This window comes from Melitaea cinxia, chromosome 23 (genome assembly GCF_905220565.1).
Source record: "Melitaea cinxia chromosome 23, ilMelCinx1.1, whole genome shotgun sequence".
Classification (NCBI taxonomy): Eukaryota; Metazoa; Arthropoda; class Insecta; order Lepidoptera; family Nymphalidae; genus Melitaea; species Melitaea cinxia.
The window spans coordinates 12,112,422-12,128,273 of NC_059416.1; the positions used below are offsets into that span (position 1 = coordinate 12,112,422).

General features: G+C 35.1%; 1 protein-coding gene across 1 annotated transcript in view; it reads right to left on the minus strand.

The window, feature by feature from the left end:
- Positions 1–15,852, minus strand: part of LOC123665161 (octopamine receptor Oamb) — a 46,371-nt gene that overhangs the window by 3,061 nt on the left and 27,458 nt on the right. Inside the window, exons 3-5 of the mRNA XM_045599506.1 lie at positions 5,005–5,241; positions 1,678–1,888; positions 612–759 (exon numbers count right to left, since the gene is read on the minus strand). Coding sequence (XP_045455462.1) covers positions 612–759; positions 1,678–1,888; positions 5,005–5,241 — 596 coding nt within the window. The remainder of the gene's footprint in view (positions 1–611; positions 760–1,677; positions 1,889–5,004; positions 5,242–15,852) is intronic.

The following is a 15,852-nucleotide window of genomic DNA, read 5'->3' on the forward strand; positions in this document are numbered from 1 at the left end:
AAGTGGGGTATTCAGTTTTTGAACGATTTTATCAATCCCAATCTTTAATCAGTATTAAGTCATTAATAAAACTTATAGCAAATTGACGAACGTTCAGGAAAACAAATCTTCTTTGAGGAATCTCTTGAAAGTGAATCACATTTTACATTTTGTAAATTGAAATAAATATTTAACATTCATTAAAAGCAGTTTAATTTTCATAGTATATCGATGTCGCACCAAAGACGCTGTTGTCCGTCTTCGGCCTGTGTATTTTAAAGCTAGCAGTTGAATGGTTATCCCGCCACCGGTCGGCTTTTTAAGTTCCTAGGTAGTAGTGGAACTGAGTTATCCCTTAATCGCCTCTTACGACACCCGCGGGAAGAGAGGGGGTGGCTATATTATTTGATGCCGTAGCCATACGGCACAAAAGACTTAGGTGCGACAAAGCCAGCCCTGCGGTCACCACCGCCTGCCCAGTGTGGTGACTATGGGCAACGCACATTAGTGTGTTACTTGTGGAGGCCCATGTCCAGAAGTGGACCGCAATAGGCTGAAATGATGATGATCGATGTGTGTTCTAAATTTTTTTTTATAAATTATTATTATGATATATAAGTGGTGCTACTGACCTTCTCAACCTCTCGGGTGATACGCTTAGTGAAGTACTGGTAGAGTGGTTAGAGGCCGTGGAGAGAGGTGACCCGTGGGGTCTGGCGGACCCCCGTCCTCTGTGTATCCGTAACGTGAGGCGGTTGTCATCGAACCTGCTGCCTAATCCTTTTATTAAAACAAAGTAAATAGAATTATTAATAATAAAATATTTCCCTTACAAGTTGGTAACAACCGTTCTGGTGTAGTGGTCTGTGAAGGCGCCTAAACACCGACAGTTTGTGGGTTCGATTTCCGCTCGGGATGGATATTTCTATTTGCACAAATATAAATAGTTAATTCTTTTTGGTTTGAATGTCTTTGTGGGTCTATCACCGTGCTTCGGAGAGCACGTTAAGCTGCCGGTCCCGGTTGTTATCATAACCTGATAGCAATCGTTAGTCATATTAGAGAAGATATCTGCCAAACTGCAGCGGAGCAGCGTGGTGGATTAAGAAAAAAAAATCAAAAACTTGACAACACAAAAACACAAAATTTTATTTCGAAGATGATCTCATACAAAAAACCAAAATGTACTCCGTGGATCATATCAAGAAAAAGCTTTATAAAAAATTAAATTTTTTGTCGAGTTTTTACGTAAAAATAAACGGGATTCGTATTAAATTCTTAGACATAAATTGTCTCTATCTAGCGAAGGAGCCCTGTGGATTAATCTCAGTATTTTCCTCAAGAGGCGTTGTGCTTTTATTTAACAGGGAAAAATTTACAGGATAAAATATATTTTTTAAACATAAGTACAATAATTGCATTGACGTTGTCTTTAGAAGATTAAATCCTAATGATCCGTAACTTAATTTTTTTAAGAGATTTTTTTTTAATAGTTCGTTCCTTAGATAATGGCGTTTATTAAGAAAGAATCTCCATAATTGATCACACAACAAGCATAATGAAATCGTCAATAATGTAATAGGCTTATTTGATTATAATACTAACTACAATTAAGTCGCTTACTCAATAAAATTGTTTCCAAATCAAGAATGAACTATTTAAAAAACAATTTTACCAAGATGCTTACCAGTACCTTACCAGTACCTTTAGTAGTCCGAAAGCCTTGATTAATCGCTTTGGTCGTTCTCGCGGCAGCTTTGTATATCCTCCAATAGAAAAACAGCATCACGAACATTGGGATGTAGAAGGAACCAAGAGCTGAATAAACGACGTAGCCAACGTCGTTGGTGAGTTCACAGGTCCATGGACAAGGAGGGTTTATGGACCACATGAGGTCTTCTTCTTCTGGCTGTGGAAGATGTGAATAAATAATACATAATCGCTTCATACTTAACAGCCTCCACTAGGATTTACTCCTTTGTCGGGGGACCGGAAATACTAATACATAAGACAAATCCCTAAACCACGGCAAAGATTAATTTCACACAAATCACATTGGAGTAGCATGGTGGATTAAGCTCTGGTCCTTCTCCCACATAGAAAAAGAAGCCTATGCCTAGCAGAGGGATATTACAGGCTGAAGCGTATACTAATATTATAAATCTGAAAAGTTGTTTGTTTAAGAGCGCTCATCTCGAGAGCCACTTGTTCGAATTGAAAAAATATTTCTATGTTGGATAGCTCGTGTACCAAGGTTACAGGCTATATTAACAACGCATGTGAAACCGCGAGACACTGAGTTACTCAGATAAGGCTTAAAAAAAATAAGTAAGTCTTTTAACCGTGTGTTATCGCGGGACAGAGCTAATTAAAATTATAACAGATTAAATTGTAAGTAAAACTCCTCAGTAAAAACTATTTTCATATTAGTTACCAGTAACAAAAAAACGCTAATTATTAAATATGTACAACAATTCTTATGAAATAGTTAAAAATTGTAATACGAGTAAAGTCGACCTAATTTAATATCGAATCACTATCGAATCTATTCTAAATATGGCTCGAATTGTAACATTAGTTTAATGCCTAAGGCCATGCATAAAATAGGATTTGTGAGGTCTCTGTTGATATTGATTTAACTTTATCGAATATAAGTGTGTGTGTTCTCAAAGAAAGAAAAAAACTGACGAATTTACATCTCAAAGTAATTTAAAATGTTTATTAAAAATAAATTAATTGAAAAAGCATATTAGTCGGTGAAGGATTACATACCCTATGGAAAAAATCTCATAAAACACAACAGGATTATGGGAGTCAATGAGATCTGATAGATTCTTATAACTCGGTATGGGAATTTGGTCTGCATTTGTCCATGTTTTATGAGATTTTTTTCATAGGGTAGTTGATGAAGATGTGTGGACTTTATGACGCTGTATTTCATGCCAGATATTACTAATTTCTAAAACACAATTAATAACAGAAATTGCGGAGTATCTTTTTGATTCTTCTCCGCAGAAGTTACATCCGAATCGAAAATATAAATATAATAATCACTTTTAAAATTTTGATTTTTAAAATGACGATTCGAAAGTGCTATTTAAGCCTATTTGAATAAAGTTATTTTGATTTGATTTGATATGAAAAATAAAGCAACACTATCAATGTAGTCGACGTCATTTAAGCAATATTAAGGAGAACGCCACGTTGGCGCAACAGTCACAGAACTGATTTGTGGCTGTTGCGCTGACGGTTGCGGGTTCGATCCCCGCACATGAAAACCTTTGCATTAACCATACATATGTTTGCCGTGGTCTGGATGTTTGTGCAGTCCTTGTGGGTCTTCCCACCGTGCCTCGGAGAGCACGTTAAGCCGTCGGTCCCGGTTGTTATCATGTACACCTGATAGCGATCGTTACTCATAGTAGGGAATAATTATATCTACCAACCCGCATTGGAGCAGCGTGGTGGATTAAGCTCTGACCCTTCTCCTACATGGGGAAAGAGGCCTGAGCCCAGTAGTGGAATATTACACTCTGAAGCGTATATTTAATGTGTTTTTAACCGATAGGTACTTCCGAAAAAGAGGAGGTTCTTAAGTCGATTGTATTTTTTTATGCATGTTACTTTTTTTATCGAAAGATTGTGCGTGTTATGTGGTCCCATTTAAATTTAATTGAGATTTGACAGTTACTTTTCGAGTTATATCTAATAATGTGTATTTACTTGACTATTTTTTTTCGTCGACCTACGTTGTATTATACCGTGTAACTTTTCACTGGGTGAACCGATTTGGATGATCATTTTAATCGAAAGCTGATGCTTGTTATGTGTTTTCATTTAAATTTGATCGACATTTGATGACTACTTTTTGAATAATCTTTGATAACACGTATTTACTTGATTATTTTTCCGTGTACCGTCGTTTTACTTGTCGATGTAACTGAAGTCGGTTTTTTTTTTCGTTTGCGAGCAAACACAATTATTTATATAGTGACTCTATTAATATATGTATGCAAGTTTGATGTTTTAAAAGAAACAGTCAGTAAATGTATGTTAAACAGCACGGACATTATTTCACGAGTATAAAATATCAAGAATAACTTAATATAAAAGAAAATATATAAATATAACTGGAAAGTACAAGACATCGTTACCATAATTCGTCTCAAAAGAATCTCGTAATAAAATACTATTATAATAGATATTGTATAAAGTATATTTTCTTATTACCGACATAAAAATTATTTCATAACATTTTCATTATTTAAGATATGAAAGAAAAAATCTAAAATAGATCGTATCCACAGAGCGGTGGGCGTATTACTGCTATTATTTTTTTAAAGACAGTAATTCTTTGATCGTAAGATTCGGTGTGGTATTGTGTACTTATTTTTTATAGTTTTACTAGCCGACCCCGCAAAAGTTGTTTTGCCATATATCTTATGCGGATGGGTGGGGGGGGAGGATTAAGGGCTTACCCTTAATACCCCCCCCCCAACAAATTAGGGGTATGAAAAATAGATGTTGTTCGATTCTCAGACCTACCCTATATGCATACAAAACTTCATGAGAATCGGTCAAGCCGTTTCGGAGGAGTTTAACAACAAACACCGCGACACGAGAATTTTATATATTAGATATATACGAGTATATATTTAAAAAGGCGTCTTATAGTAAATTTTTATACAGGTACTTCACAGCAGAATACAGGTCGCGGGTTCGATCTCCGCATATGACAAACATTTGTATCGGCCATATAGATGTTTGTCGTTATCTGAGCGTTTGTGCGTATATAGTGTGTGTTTGCGGACTCCAGACACAGGACAAAATCCTACTGAGGGCCGTTGAGCGTGAAGCGTTTATTAGTTATTATTACCGTGGCGTCTACAACGTCGCCAAATTATCCGGAGTTTTAAACTACAATCTCGGTAAGTAGTTTTTTTATACGGGAGCCCATAGAAATAATTTTTTTTATTTGTGTTTGAATCATTTGGTGAAACTAAAAATTATCTAACCGAATCTTACCTTTTTATCCTTCCATCCCACTAACGGTGGAAAGCAGATGACAAACGACAGCACCCAAAGACCAGCTATCAAGAACTTGGCCTTCTTCTTACTCATTACGCTAGGGTAGCTCATGGGTCTAGTCACAGCCAAGTAACGGTCCAAGGATATGGCGCAGAGATTGAGGATAGAGGCAGTGCACATCCATACATCCACGGCTAGCCATACCGAACACCAGACGTCGCCAAATATCCAGATCTGAAAAAGAAAACCTTGGTTAAAATTAGGAGACAATTTACCTTGAAGAGATTTTATTGAACAACTTTCATATTCGTACGATTTTATTTTTGTGTTACCCACACATTAGGGAATTCTAAACATTTTTTAATATCATATCAAAAATCGATCGTTCCAGCGGGATCGAACCTGCATCTCCGACTGACCATGTCGGTGCTCTAGCCAATTAAGATATGGAACGATGTACCCGTTAGATCGAAATTTTTGATTGATTTCATATTCGGTTCCAAGCGAACAGAAAAATAAAATCGTAAGAATGAGCAAGTTAACCCTTACGGGCTACATCTGCCAATGAGAATGATTATTGAAACGCAACTTTATAGTATTTAGACAGAGTATCTTTTATTCAAAATAAAACAAACATAATCGATTCTTTTATATATATATATATATATATATATATATATATATATATATATATATATATATATAAAACTAATGTGAAGGATGAATCTGATACTGCTTAATAAGTTTGTTGATATCAGGTTCCAATTTACTCAGGAACAGACGCAATTCGCTACGTTCGGCAACATGCAAACAATTCCTCTTTTTAGTAAACAGCGTTGCCACAGCACTAAATCCACTTCCACACAAATGTGATGATGGAAAGGCTATCAAGAATCGTTAAACAATTAACCACAATCCATGGAACAATTGCGAGATCGGTTTTTTGTGGCCAAAATTTTTGTTAGCCATTTTTGTACTTGATTTTTATTTCCTTGTCCGTTGTCAATTCTATAAGTCCTTCTTCCAGCTGATGTGATATTGCTGTGTTGATATTTGAAAACGGATCTAACACCCAGTCTGGTATTTCCAAGTTCAAAATATCCAGCAGGCTTACTCATGAAACTCAATCCTATTTGAAATTTAGGATTGCGATCGAAAACTTGTCAATCGGTACTCTTGAACGCTACACTAGCGCACGATTTGACTCACTTACAGTGGAATTTTATGTAACTAATAGAAATTGGGATTTCTCGATCTTATACATTTTTTGCACTCTTGAAAATATTGTGACGTTGACATATCGACTTGGAAATCGTGTTTGGGATCGAATTTACTCATTTCAATAAAGTTAACTTTTTAGTGTTCGATTGTGTATCTTAAAGTGTTTTTTATTGAGATAATGGCACGACTGGCGCTTATTTTTAACATATTAGAGATAGATATAAGACAAGGCGGAATCTTAGAAGAATGGCGCGTAATGCCGATAATGCGTTCGCTATGAGTGATGAGGAGTTTAAAAAATGTTATCGCCTCAGCAAGGAGTTGTTTGAAATTATTTTGGTCAAACAGGGTCAATTGAAAGCTCGATTTGGTCAAGAGTACCAAAATATTACAGATTGGAACTGGAACTGTATTGAATTCGTGTTTTTGTGAGATTGGGAAGTAAGCCTGCTGGTATGGTTCGCTGAAGTCAAGGTGGTTCGCAAATGTTGGCAGTAGGCAAATACAACAAAGAGTTATTACCAAAAACTTGTTAAAACGTGATTGTCCGCGATCTTTTACCTACGAAAATGACCTATCTAGGAATATTAATAACTATTAAAATGCGACATTATCTTTGTTGCATTTTTATTTCTTTTTGTTTGTGTTCGAAACGCAGTGACCAATTGACATATTTTTTTTTATTTATTTATTCAATTAAACAGACGGATATATGGACTCATCATCATCATCACAACAGCCTTTCGCAGTCCACTACTGGACATAGGCCTCCACAAGTTCACGCCAAAAATGGCATGAACTCATGTGTTTACATGTGGATGGATATTCATATAGACTACGCAGAGAGAAATATCGAACCGAGTTAGTTTGAGCAGTCTATTAATTAATATTAGTTGATGTTCACAAGTTGTAGTCGAGAGTCGAGAGCTCAGTGGCTGTCTAAGAGTCCTCGTAGATTAAATTACAAATCACCCCCAAGCCTCTACATAATGCTCCCATTTTTTTCTAGGGCTCCCCCCCCCCTTTAGGTCTGTAGCGCCCACATGGGCGCTTTATCACCCACTTTAGGAAAGGCTATACCAAATGCATAAGGATTTATACACGGTACAATATATACCATTACGACATTTTTTGCAATTTTCGTCTCTCGTCTGTTTGTTCCAGCTAATCTCTGAAACGGAAGATAGCTGATGTAATAAGAAGTAACTTAGGCTACTTTTACTTTAGAATTTTATTTATTTTATAACTCTGCGAACTGAACAATAGCTTTTTTTACACTTTTTAGTTAAATACCACCCGAACGAAATCGCAGACACAGCTAGGGTTAAATAAGCCAGATGTCAATAAAGTTTATGATGTGATTTTTAAATAAACGCAAAGTAGTAATTTAAATCTTCAGTTAATACAAATCCAAGAGTATCTCCAAAAAATGACGTGATACTTAAATTAAAAGTAACGTACAAAGCTACACCAACCCAAAAACAAATTTTACTCAGTATAGCCAACCTTAGCCAAATGTATGTACATTGCCAACAGTTTATTGACATTTTACTTACAATGTTATTGTAACGTAATAAATTGGGTTATAATTCGCAAGTTTGAACTAAACTAAATTATACTAAAATAGCATTTGAAAATAGCTCACTTTTAACGATAAATAAAATTTTAATTTGTAAGGTGACGATTCGCAGGTCTTTTGAAGTCTCTTTGCTTGTTGCTTCAGCCTGTAATATCCCACTGCTGGACATAGGCATCTTTCCCCATATAGGAGAAGGATTGAGGTCTGTTTGAATAAAGTTATTTTTGATTTTGATTTTGACGTCTAATCTAAAAGGTTTTGATTTTATTATGTTATTGACTTACATTAGTATTATTCTTTTATTTGAAAAAACTCATAAAAATACAAGTAAATCAAACAAGATAAAAATAAATTTAAAAAAGTTCAAACAACTGCAAATTAAATTTATCTCAATCATATTCCGATAAATCTATTAAACACAGTTATAACTGTGTCATCAATGTTCAAGATCTCAAAGTTAGTTAGATGTAGATAAGTGTAAATATCTCAGAGGTACAGAAACGTTATGTTGCCATGCACTATATATATCGCGAAGATGAGCAAACATTCAATCAGGGCATACCCCTACCATGATTTTTCGAACCGTTAAATATTTCTTCATTAATTGTGTTTATTTTTATACAACTATTTCGGCAAACAAGGCTAGGGTTCACCTGATTGTAAGCAAATTAAGTAGCGTTGCCGGCCCAACCCCCAATCCCTCCAGGAGCTTTGGTCACCTCACTCACCTCTGATGGATATTTATAATCATATAATAATAAATAAATAAAATAAATTAAAAATACAAAGTTACGGTACGTTCACAACCGATAACTAAAATATCTATTGACGTAAAAACAAATTCAAAATAACTAGTTGAGTAAAGTTTGGAACAAGCCGCTACTTGAAACCTTAACGAACGGTAACGTACAGGAAATCCATATACACAAAAATATGAAAAAGTTCTCTTTGTATGTAAGATATGTATTTCAAATTAATTTCATTTTCGGTGTATTTTTTAGTCATTAATCTACAAGTTTGTTTGTTTACAAATGGCAACCCCTTTGGTGTTCTTATTTCAAATAAACATTATGAAAAAAATAATAATACCCTATTGTAACGAAAGACTAAAAAATATAGTTGTGAGACTTACACCTGGCGCAGTGGCGAGCGTGCGATATAAGCACGGATCTATCGAAGTGGTTCTCGATTAGCTGTGTCGTCGAGAATTTTAGCTGTATTGATTTGTGTTGAGCTGATAAATATATGAATTCTTCATTAAAAGTGTTTAACTTTGCTCTTCATAAATACGTTTACTTTAATATTCTTAAGTCTTACTCTGATTAGTATTAGAATCCACTAACTTACTAATAATGGCAGTAATAGATATTCACGACTTCCTCTCCTTTATATGAGACAACTCAAAAACTATTCATTACATCTCGTTTAAATTTAAATAGAATATGACAAGCCCTTCACAGTTTTCGGATAGCAAAAAAGCATCAATTTACCTACACCCAACACCCATAAAAAGACATAAACGATTAAGCGTGTCGGTATTAATATTCTCTATTGCTACCCAAAAACCGGTCAATGCTAACTGACCACTACTATTTTTATTTTTTTATATGTCACCAGGTCGGCAAACAAGCTTACGGCTCACCTGATGGTAAGCGATTACCGTAGCCTATAGACACCTGCAACACCAGAAGCATCGCAAGCGCGTTGCCGACCCAATCCCCAATCCCCCCAGGAGCTCTGGTCACCTTACTCACCAACAGGAACACAATACTGCTTGAAAACAGTATTATTTTGCTGTGATCTTCTGTAAGGTCGAGGTACTACCCCAGTCGGGCTGCTCCGTATTTTAAGCAGGAAATTCCTGCTGTGCCCTACCTCAGTTATACTAACCAAGTAATCACGTGTATTAAAAAAAAATTATAAAAAACATAACGTGCAATTCTTACAGCCATAACTTTTATATTTTTATTACCCAGTCAGTAATAGTACGACGTTTTATAGCGTATATCTTCTTTAATTTATAAAATGTCCATATTTTAAATTAAAATCTTCATGGTGAATATATAAAAGAAAACAAAAGACAAAGTCAGGTACGAAGTTTGTATATAATTAGCCGTGAAAAAAAAAACCTTCCAATTCATCGATGAACTCGTTAGAGGAAAATTCGTAATCGTATTTTCTTTATACCGAATGCTCTTTTGCATCCGTTCCCTAATGAATGGAACAGATTGGTTTTATTTTATTCTTTGATAGGTATTTGATGAAAACTTAAATTAAAGCTGTATAAATAAAAAGTGCTGTATGGCTACGGCACTAAAGAATTTAGCCACCCCCTCTCTTCCCGTGAGTGTCGTAAGAGGCGACTAAGGGATAACAAGGTTCCACAACCATCTTGGAACTTAAGAAGCCGACCGATGGCGGGATAACCATCCAACTGCTGGCTTTGAAATACACAGGCCGAAGACGGGCAGCAGCGTCTTTGGTGCGACAAAGCCAGTACTGCGGTCACCAACCCGCCTGCCCAGCGTGGTGACTATGGGCAAAACACATGAGTTCACGTTATTTTTGACGTAAACTTGTGGAGGCCTATGTCCAGAAGTGGACTGTATAGGCTGTAATGATGAAATAAAAAGTTGTGCAAGGAGGACCGATTTATTATCCTCCCATATTTAATTGTCTTGAAACTTGATTTACTTCTTAGTATGTCTTTGTGATTAATTTTGTGAGTCAATATTACTTTTATATTCTCCATGGTCACAGTTATTGGTTTAATTTAAAGGTAGTTGCAACCCGTAAGTCATCACGTAGTTATCTGCAATATCTCTAAAATGATAAAAATTTCAAAACAAAAATCACGGTAATCCCGCTTAAGTGAAAATATATGTGATTCTTCTAGTTATATATGTTGATAGAAAAATTGGAAATGGAAATATAATATAATATATAATTATATACTCTACAAATATTTTATAGTTCATGTTTCAATGGTAAGGGATCGACGCAAACGTCAGATGACGTCAGAATTGAATTCAATTACAGTAATAATAATGAATATCGTTACGTCGGTACGTCTGTTCGGAAACCGAAGGAATACATGTGCAATTGTTGAAACAATTGCATTTACAGATAACTCTTGTGTAGTTGCCTCTATTGAGGTAGGATAAAGAAAACCAAAATGCACTTTTATTTATTTCAAAATCACAAATAACAAATGATACGAAGCGATGTTAGTAACATCCCACTGCTGGCTATTTGCCTCTCTATCCATAAAGAAGAGGGTACAAAACATAGGCGCAAAAGATAATTATGGACCTCCCAGGGCACGAAAGGTAGAAGAGAAGAAGTGCTTATAATTATTTCGCAGTAGTTCCAACTACCTAATTAAAAAAAGTTGTTTAGCATTCCCGATCATTCAATGGTAACTTTTCATGTCTAATGCATAGGAAGTGTTAGTTGGAACTTATTATATTACAATTTTTAACCGACTTCCAAAAAAGGAGGAGGTTCTCAATTCGACTGTATTATTATATTTTTTTTTTATATATGTTACTTCAGAACTTTTGACTGGGTGAGCGATTACGACAAATTTTCTTTTGATCCAAAGGTGGTGTGTGTTATTTGGTCCCATTTAAATTTATTTGAGATCTAACAACTACTTTTCGAGTTATATCTAATAATGCGTTTTTACTTGACGCTTTTTTCGTCGACCTACGTTGTATTATACCGCATAACTTTCTACTGGATGTACCGATTTTGATAATTCTTTTTTCGTTGGAAAGGAGATATTCCTAGTTTGGTACTATGATAAGGAAACCAGGATCTGATGATGGAATCCCAGAGAAATCGAGAGAAACTCTCGAAAATCCGCAATAACTTTTTACTGGGTGTACCGATTTTAATAATTTTTAATTTAATCGAAAGCTGATGTTTATCATGAGGTTATATATATTTTTTTTTGTACTAAATAAATTGTATCATACGTTAGATAAGAAAAGTCGGTGGACTCACGTCTCTGTTGGAGACATTAAGTTAGTCTAACTCAATGAAGTTGCTGAGTAGCGCCTACCTTGATTTAAAAAATAGCATGTTTTAGAAATAAAAAAGGACATGGGTTCAAAAACCCGTGGATGTATATTACTTATGTATATATATATATATATATATATATATATATATATATATATATATATATATATATATATATATATATATATATAATATCCTGTCATTTAGTCTAAGCCTCTAGAAGATTCCAGGGCTTAAAATTACGATTGTTTACCACCTCAGTGGTATAAAAAGCGTGTTATGATCAAAATTAAACGCATCGTGATCATATGAATTCATATCATATCATATGAATGGTTTTTCTGGATATAAGAATCAGCATCAAGACACGCTTTTAGTAAAAAAATTGGTATTCCACCCACTGGACCATCTTGGTTCTTGCTTAAATAAAATTGATTGAATCACATTACGTAACAGCGGTAATAATTAACGGCACATTAAATCCTCCGCGTATTGCACTTCGCGAACTAGTTGATTCGGAATTGGCACTGGCCCAAGTCACAAGTGCGGCTCTTAATTTAACTTAACGACACCCATTTTTATATTTAATACTAGCTGACTCGGCAAACGTTGTCTTGCCGCTAAACGCTATTTAAAAATAGGGGTTGATCGTAGAGGGTTGTATGTATTTTTTAATGTTGTATCATAAAAAAAATATTTAAAAATTAAAAAAAAAATAGGGGTGGACTACCCTTAACATTTAGGGGGATGAAAAATATATGTTGTTCTATTCTCAGATCTACCCGATATGCACACAAAATTTCATGAGAATCGGTCAAGCCTATTCGGAGGAGTTTAACTACAATCACCGCGACACGAGAATTTTATATATTAGATGATCAATACAATATTCATTATAGATAATTCAATAGTATTTCCATTTATGTTTTACGTTTAATAGTTTATATTGTAACTTGCTGACCCCGCAAACGTTGTTTTGCCATATATGTTATTAGCTCGCTTATCCCCCCCCCCTCTTATAATTGAGAGGTATGAAAAATAGATGTTGGCCGATTCTCAGACCTATCCAATATGCACACAAAATTCCATAAATGTCGGTCCAGCCTCTTCGAACGAGTACCGTAACTAACACATGAGAATATTTTGGTAACATAAATACAATTGATGACCGAATTATATTAACAGCAGCCGATGGATCAAAAAAAAAACAGAATGACTTAAAAAATACTTTAATTACTTAAAATAAAATTACAATAAAGAGACGTGGAACCTAGTCGATGCAAGAATGAGTAATGATAAATTTATATAAAACATTAATAAACAAATTATATTTAAAATATGACGAAATCTTTGGGTCGGGCGCTCGCGGGTGGACGGACGTTATGACACGGGCTGCATCGCCTTTCCTTGTTTATTGCAATAGATTTTAAGTGTCAAGCAATGACATTATTACCGGTTCCGTACTTAACAAGCGATTGGCTGTAATAATAAAGGTTTTGTGAAATTCTCATTCTGACAGTTTCTCAGTAGCACAAATTATCGCTTTGGATGGAAATTATGGTTTTGGATCAAATTATCGTCTTAAAAAAAAGCAATAAAAACCATCCGAGAACGAAATATGTCTGGTTGGCTGACTCTAATATTTGTCAAGAACAGTGATTGAATCCACAACATTTTCCGCAACAACTGCATGCTGTCACACTTGAGTTAAATCCTTGTTAATGGATAACGAAGAAGGATTTCAACCTAGCTAGATACATTACAACAATGGATAGAATATTCACGAAGGAAGACTAAAAACGTAACACATTAATCCGAAGATCTGTCTGCTTTATTCACCACAGGAACACAACCACTTGAGACACAAATTATTTGCCTGTAATCTTCGTAAGGTTGATGTCCCGCTATTCGGGCCGATTCGGGGGAATCCCTAGTCGGGTAGTTCCAAATTTGAAATTGTATGTAACCTCAATTCAAAATTTTCAAAACATACCCACGTGAATGTCGAGGATGGTCTAAAGTTTTTGGTGTCTCAAAATCGCTAACAGCGTACCTTTACACCGTCGTTAATCTTTTCGACCGATTGAGTTTTGCCGGTAGCTTGAATATTCCCATGGATAATCATTTCCGTAGCTACCAATGAAGGTTCTCCAATAAAAGTTCACTTTTTTATATTTTATATTATTTGTTCTCTTGCTTAATATTCGTGTAGACTACTAACAAACTTTAAAAAAGTTCTGAACGATTGCTTGAATATCAGTTAAATCATATAGATATTCCCATTTATATAAAATTATACAAAATATAAAATAAAGTAATAGTAATATTGCTTAAAAAAAAAAACAAATGGATGCACCAATGAAGAAAGTACTAAGAAAAATATTAACTGTCGACTTTTTTAGAGTCTACATCAACTGTATTTTCTTTTCCCTTTTAAATGTAATTGATGGATGGATACGGTACGATGTTTGTCCGGGCTAATCTCCGAAACTGCTGGACTGATTTCAATAAAATTTTGCGTAGATATGCAACTTTTTACATTGTAAAATATAGGCCCTATTTTATCTCGATTAACGACCGCGATATTTTTATTGCAACATTAATAAAACTCGATACGAAGTTCATCAGGACAGCTTGTATTTTTATTCGTAGATTTATAATAGGCTAAGTATTGAGTAAACTTTTTCCTATAAATAAAAATATTTTTTTATACTTTACAGAATTTTAAGAAAACATACGTTAAAGATATGTCAGCAATAGTACTGTCGTATGCAATTAGTAAGGAATTTATAAACAACAGATGCACATCGTTCGATAGTCAACTAACTTATTATATTACTCGAGTTATTCTGACGTGTATAAAACGAACAGTGCAACCGCCGCTAAGGCAGTCTTGGCTCTGGCTTGGCACGATACACTTGTTGTATCCTGCTAGTAGCTTAACCTAGACTCATTCAATAATTAATTTGTGCAAACGAATTAATTGTTATCTATTACGATTAATTTGGCTAGGCGAGGCGTATAACTCGAGCAGTGAAGGTGAGCGTTGATGCGCATCTCAAAGGGGGCCTCCTTAAACCTACACCTAGGTCGCAAGTCCTAGGCACTGCTCTGAGTTACTCCCTCCGCCACACGATAGACTCGATCGGAACTTTGTTATAATCTTTTTAAGTACTACCTACATAATATTGTAAAGAGTGCGAGTATAACCTACGCCCTCGCCCTGCAAACATAGAAAAAGGACCTTTCCAACAGTCGAAAGACTACAGATATATTCTGACTTTATTTACCATTGTGTTTATATAAATTAACAGCAATAAAAAAAGCGCTATATAACAAAATTTTTGACATACTACCGTCACCTCGCATGCAATGTATCTACAAGTAGTTGAAAAGTGAAAAATCTTAAGCCAACGTTAAATCCCAGCTTAGAAACTCCACTCGACGCTACAGGAAATTAACTTCACGAATCATAGTGTACAAGGTCATTTTTGTCCAAGTCACGAACCGATTTTCAATTCCAATTAGGTAGGTGTATAATTATATATAAATAGCCTATATAAACGAATTTCCTTTTTAACTAACCGTAAATATGACTTGAGGCGCGATTCGACGCTTCCTGCGCCGAACTACTGGTCAGTATATTATGTACTTTCTTTCTTTTATATAAATACTTGTCTTAGGCCTAACACTTCGAATTTTGGGTGAAAGCGGGAACTTTTTTTTTCAAATGGGAAATGCAGTTCACGCATTACGCACAAGTTCCCAGCCAACTTCCAGACTATCCACTAAAATCACCAGCCAATTTCCGCCGGCACCGTAGTGAGGACGCCATGGGATCGCTTCCGCACTCCACGACGCCCCGGTGTTAGCCTTTCGGCTCCGTCGGAAGGGAGTGAAACTGGAAACCCACCAACCTAACCTTTTTTATCTTTAGATTTGAACTTTGTATTTTAAATACTCAAAAGATAAATTAAGCATGTAATAATACAATGAATTTAAAACACAAAATAATTGTG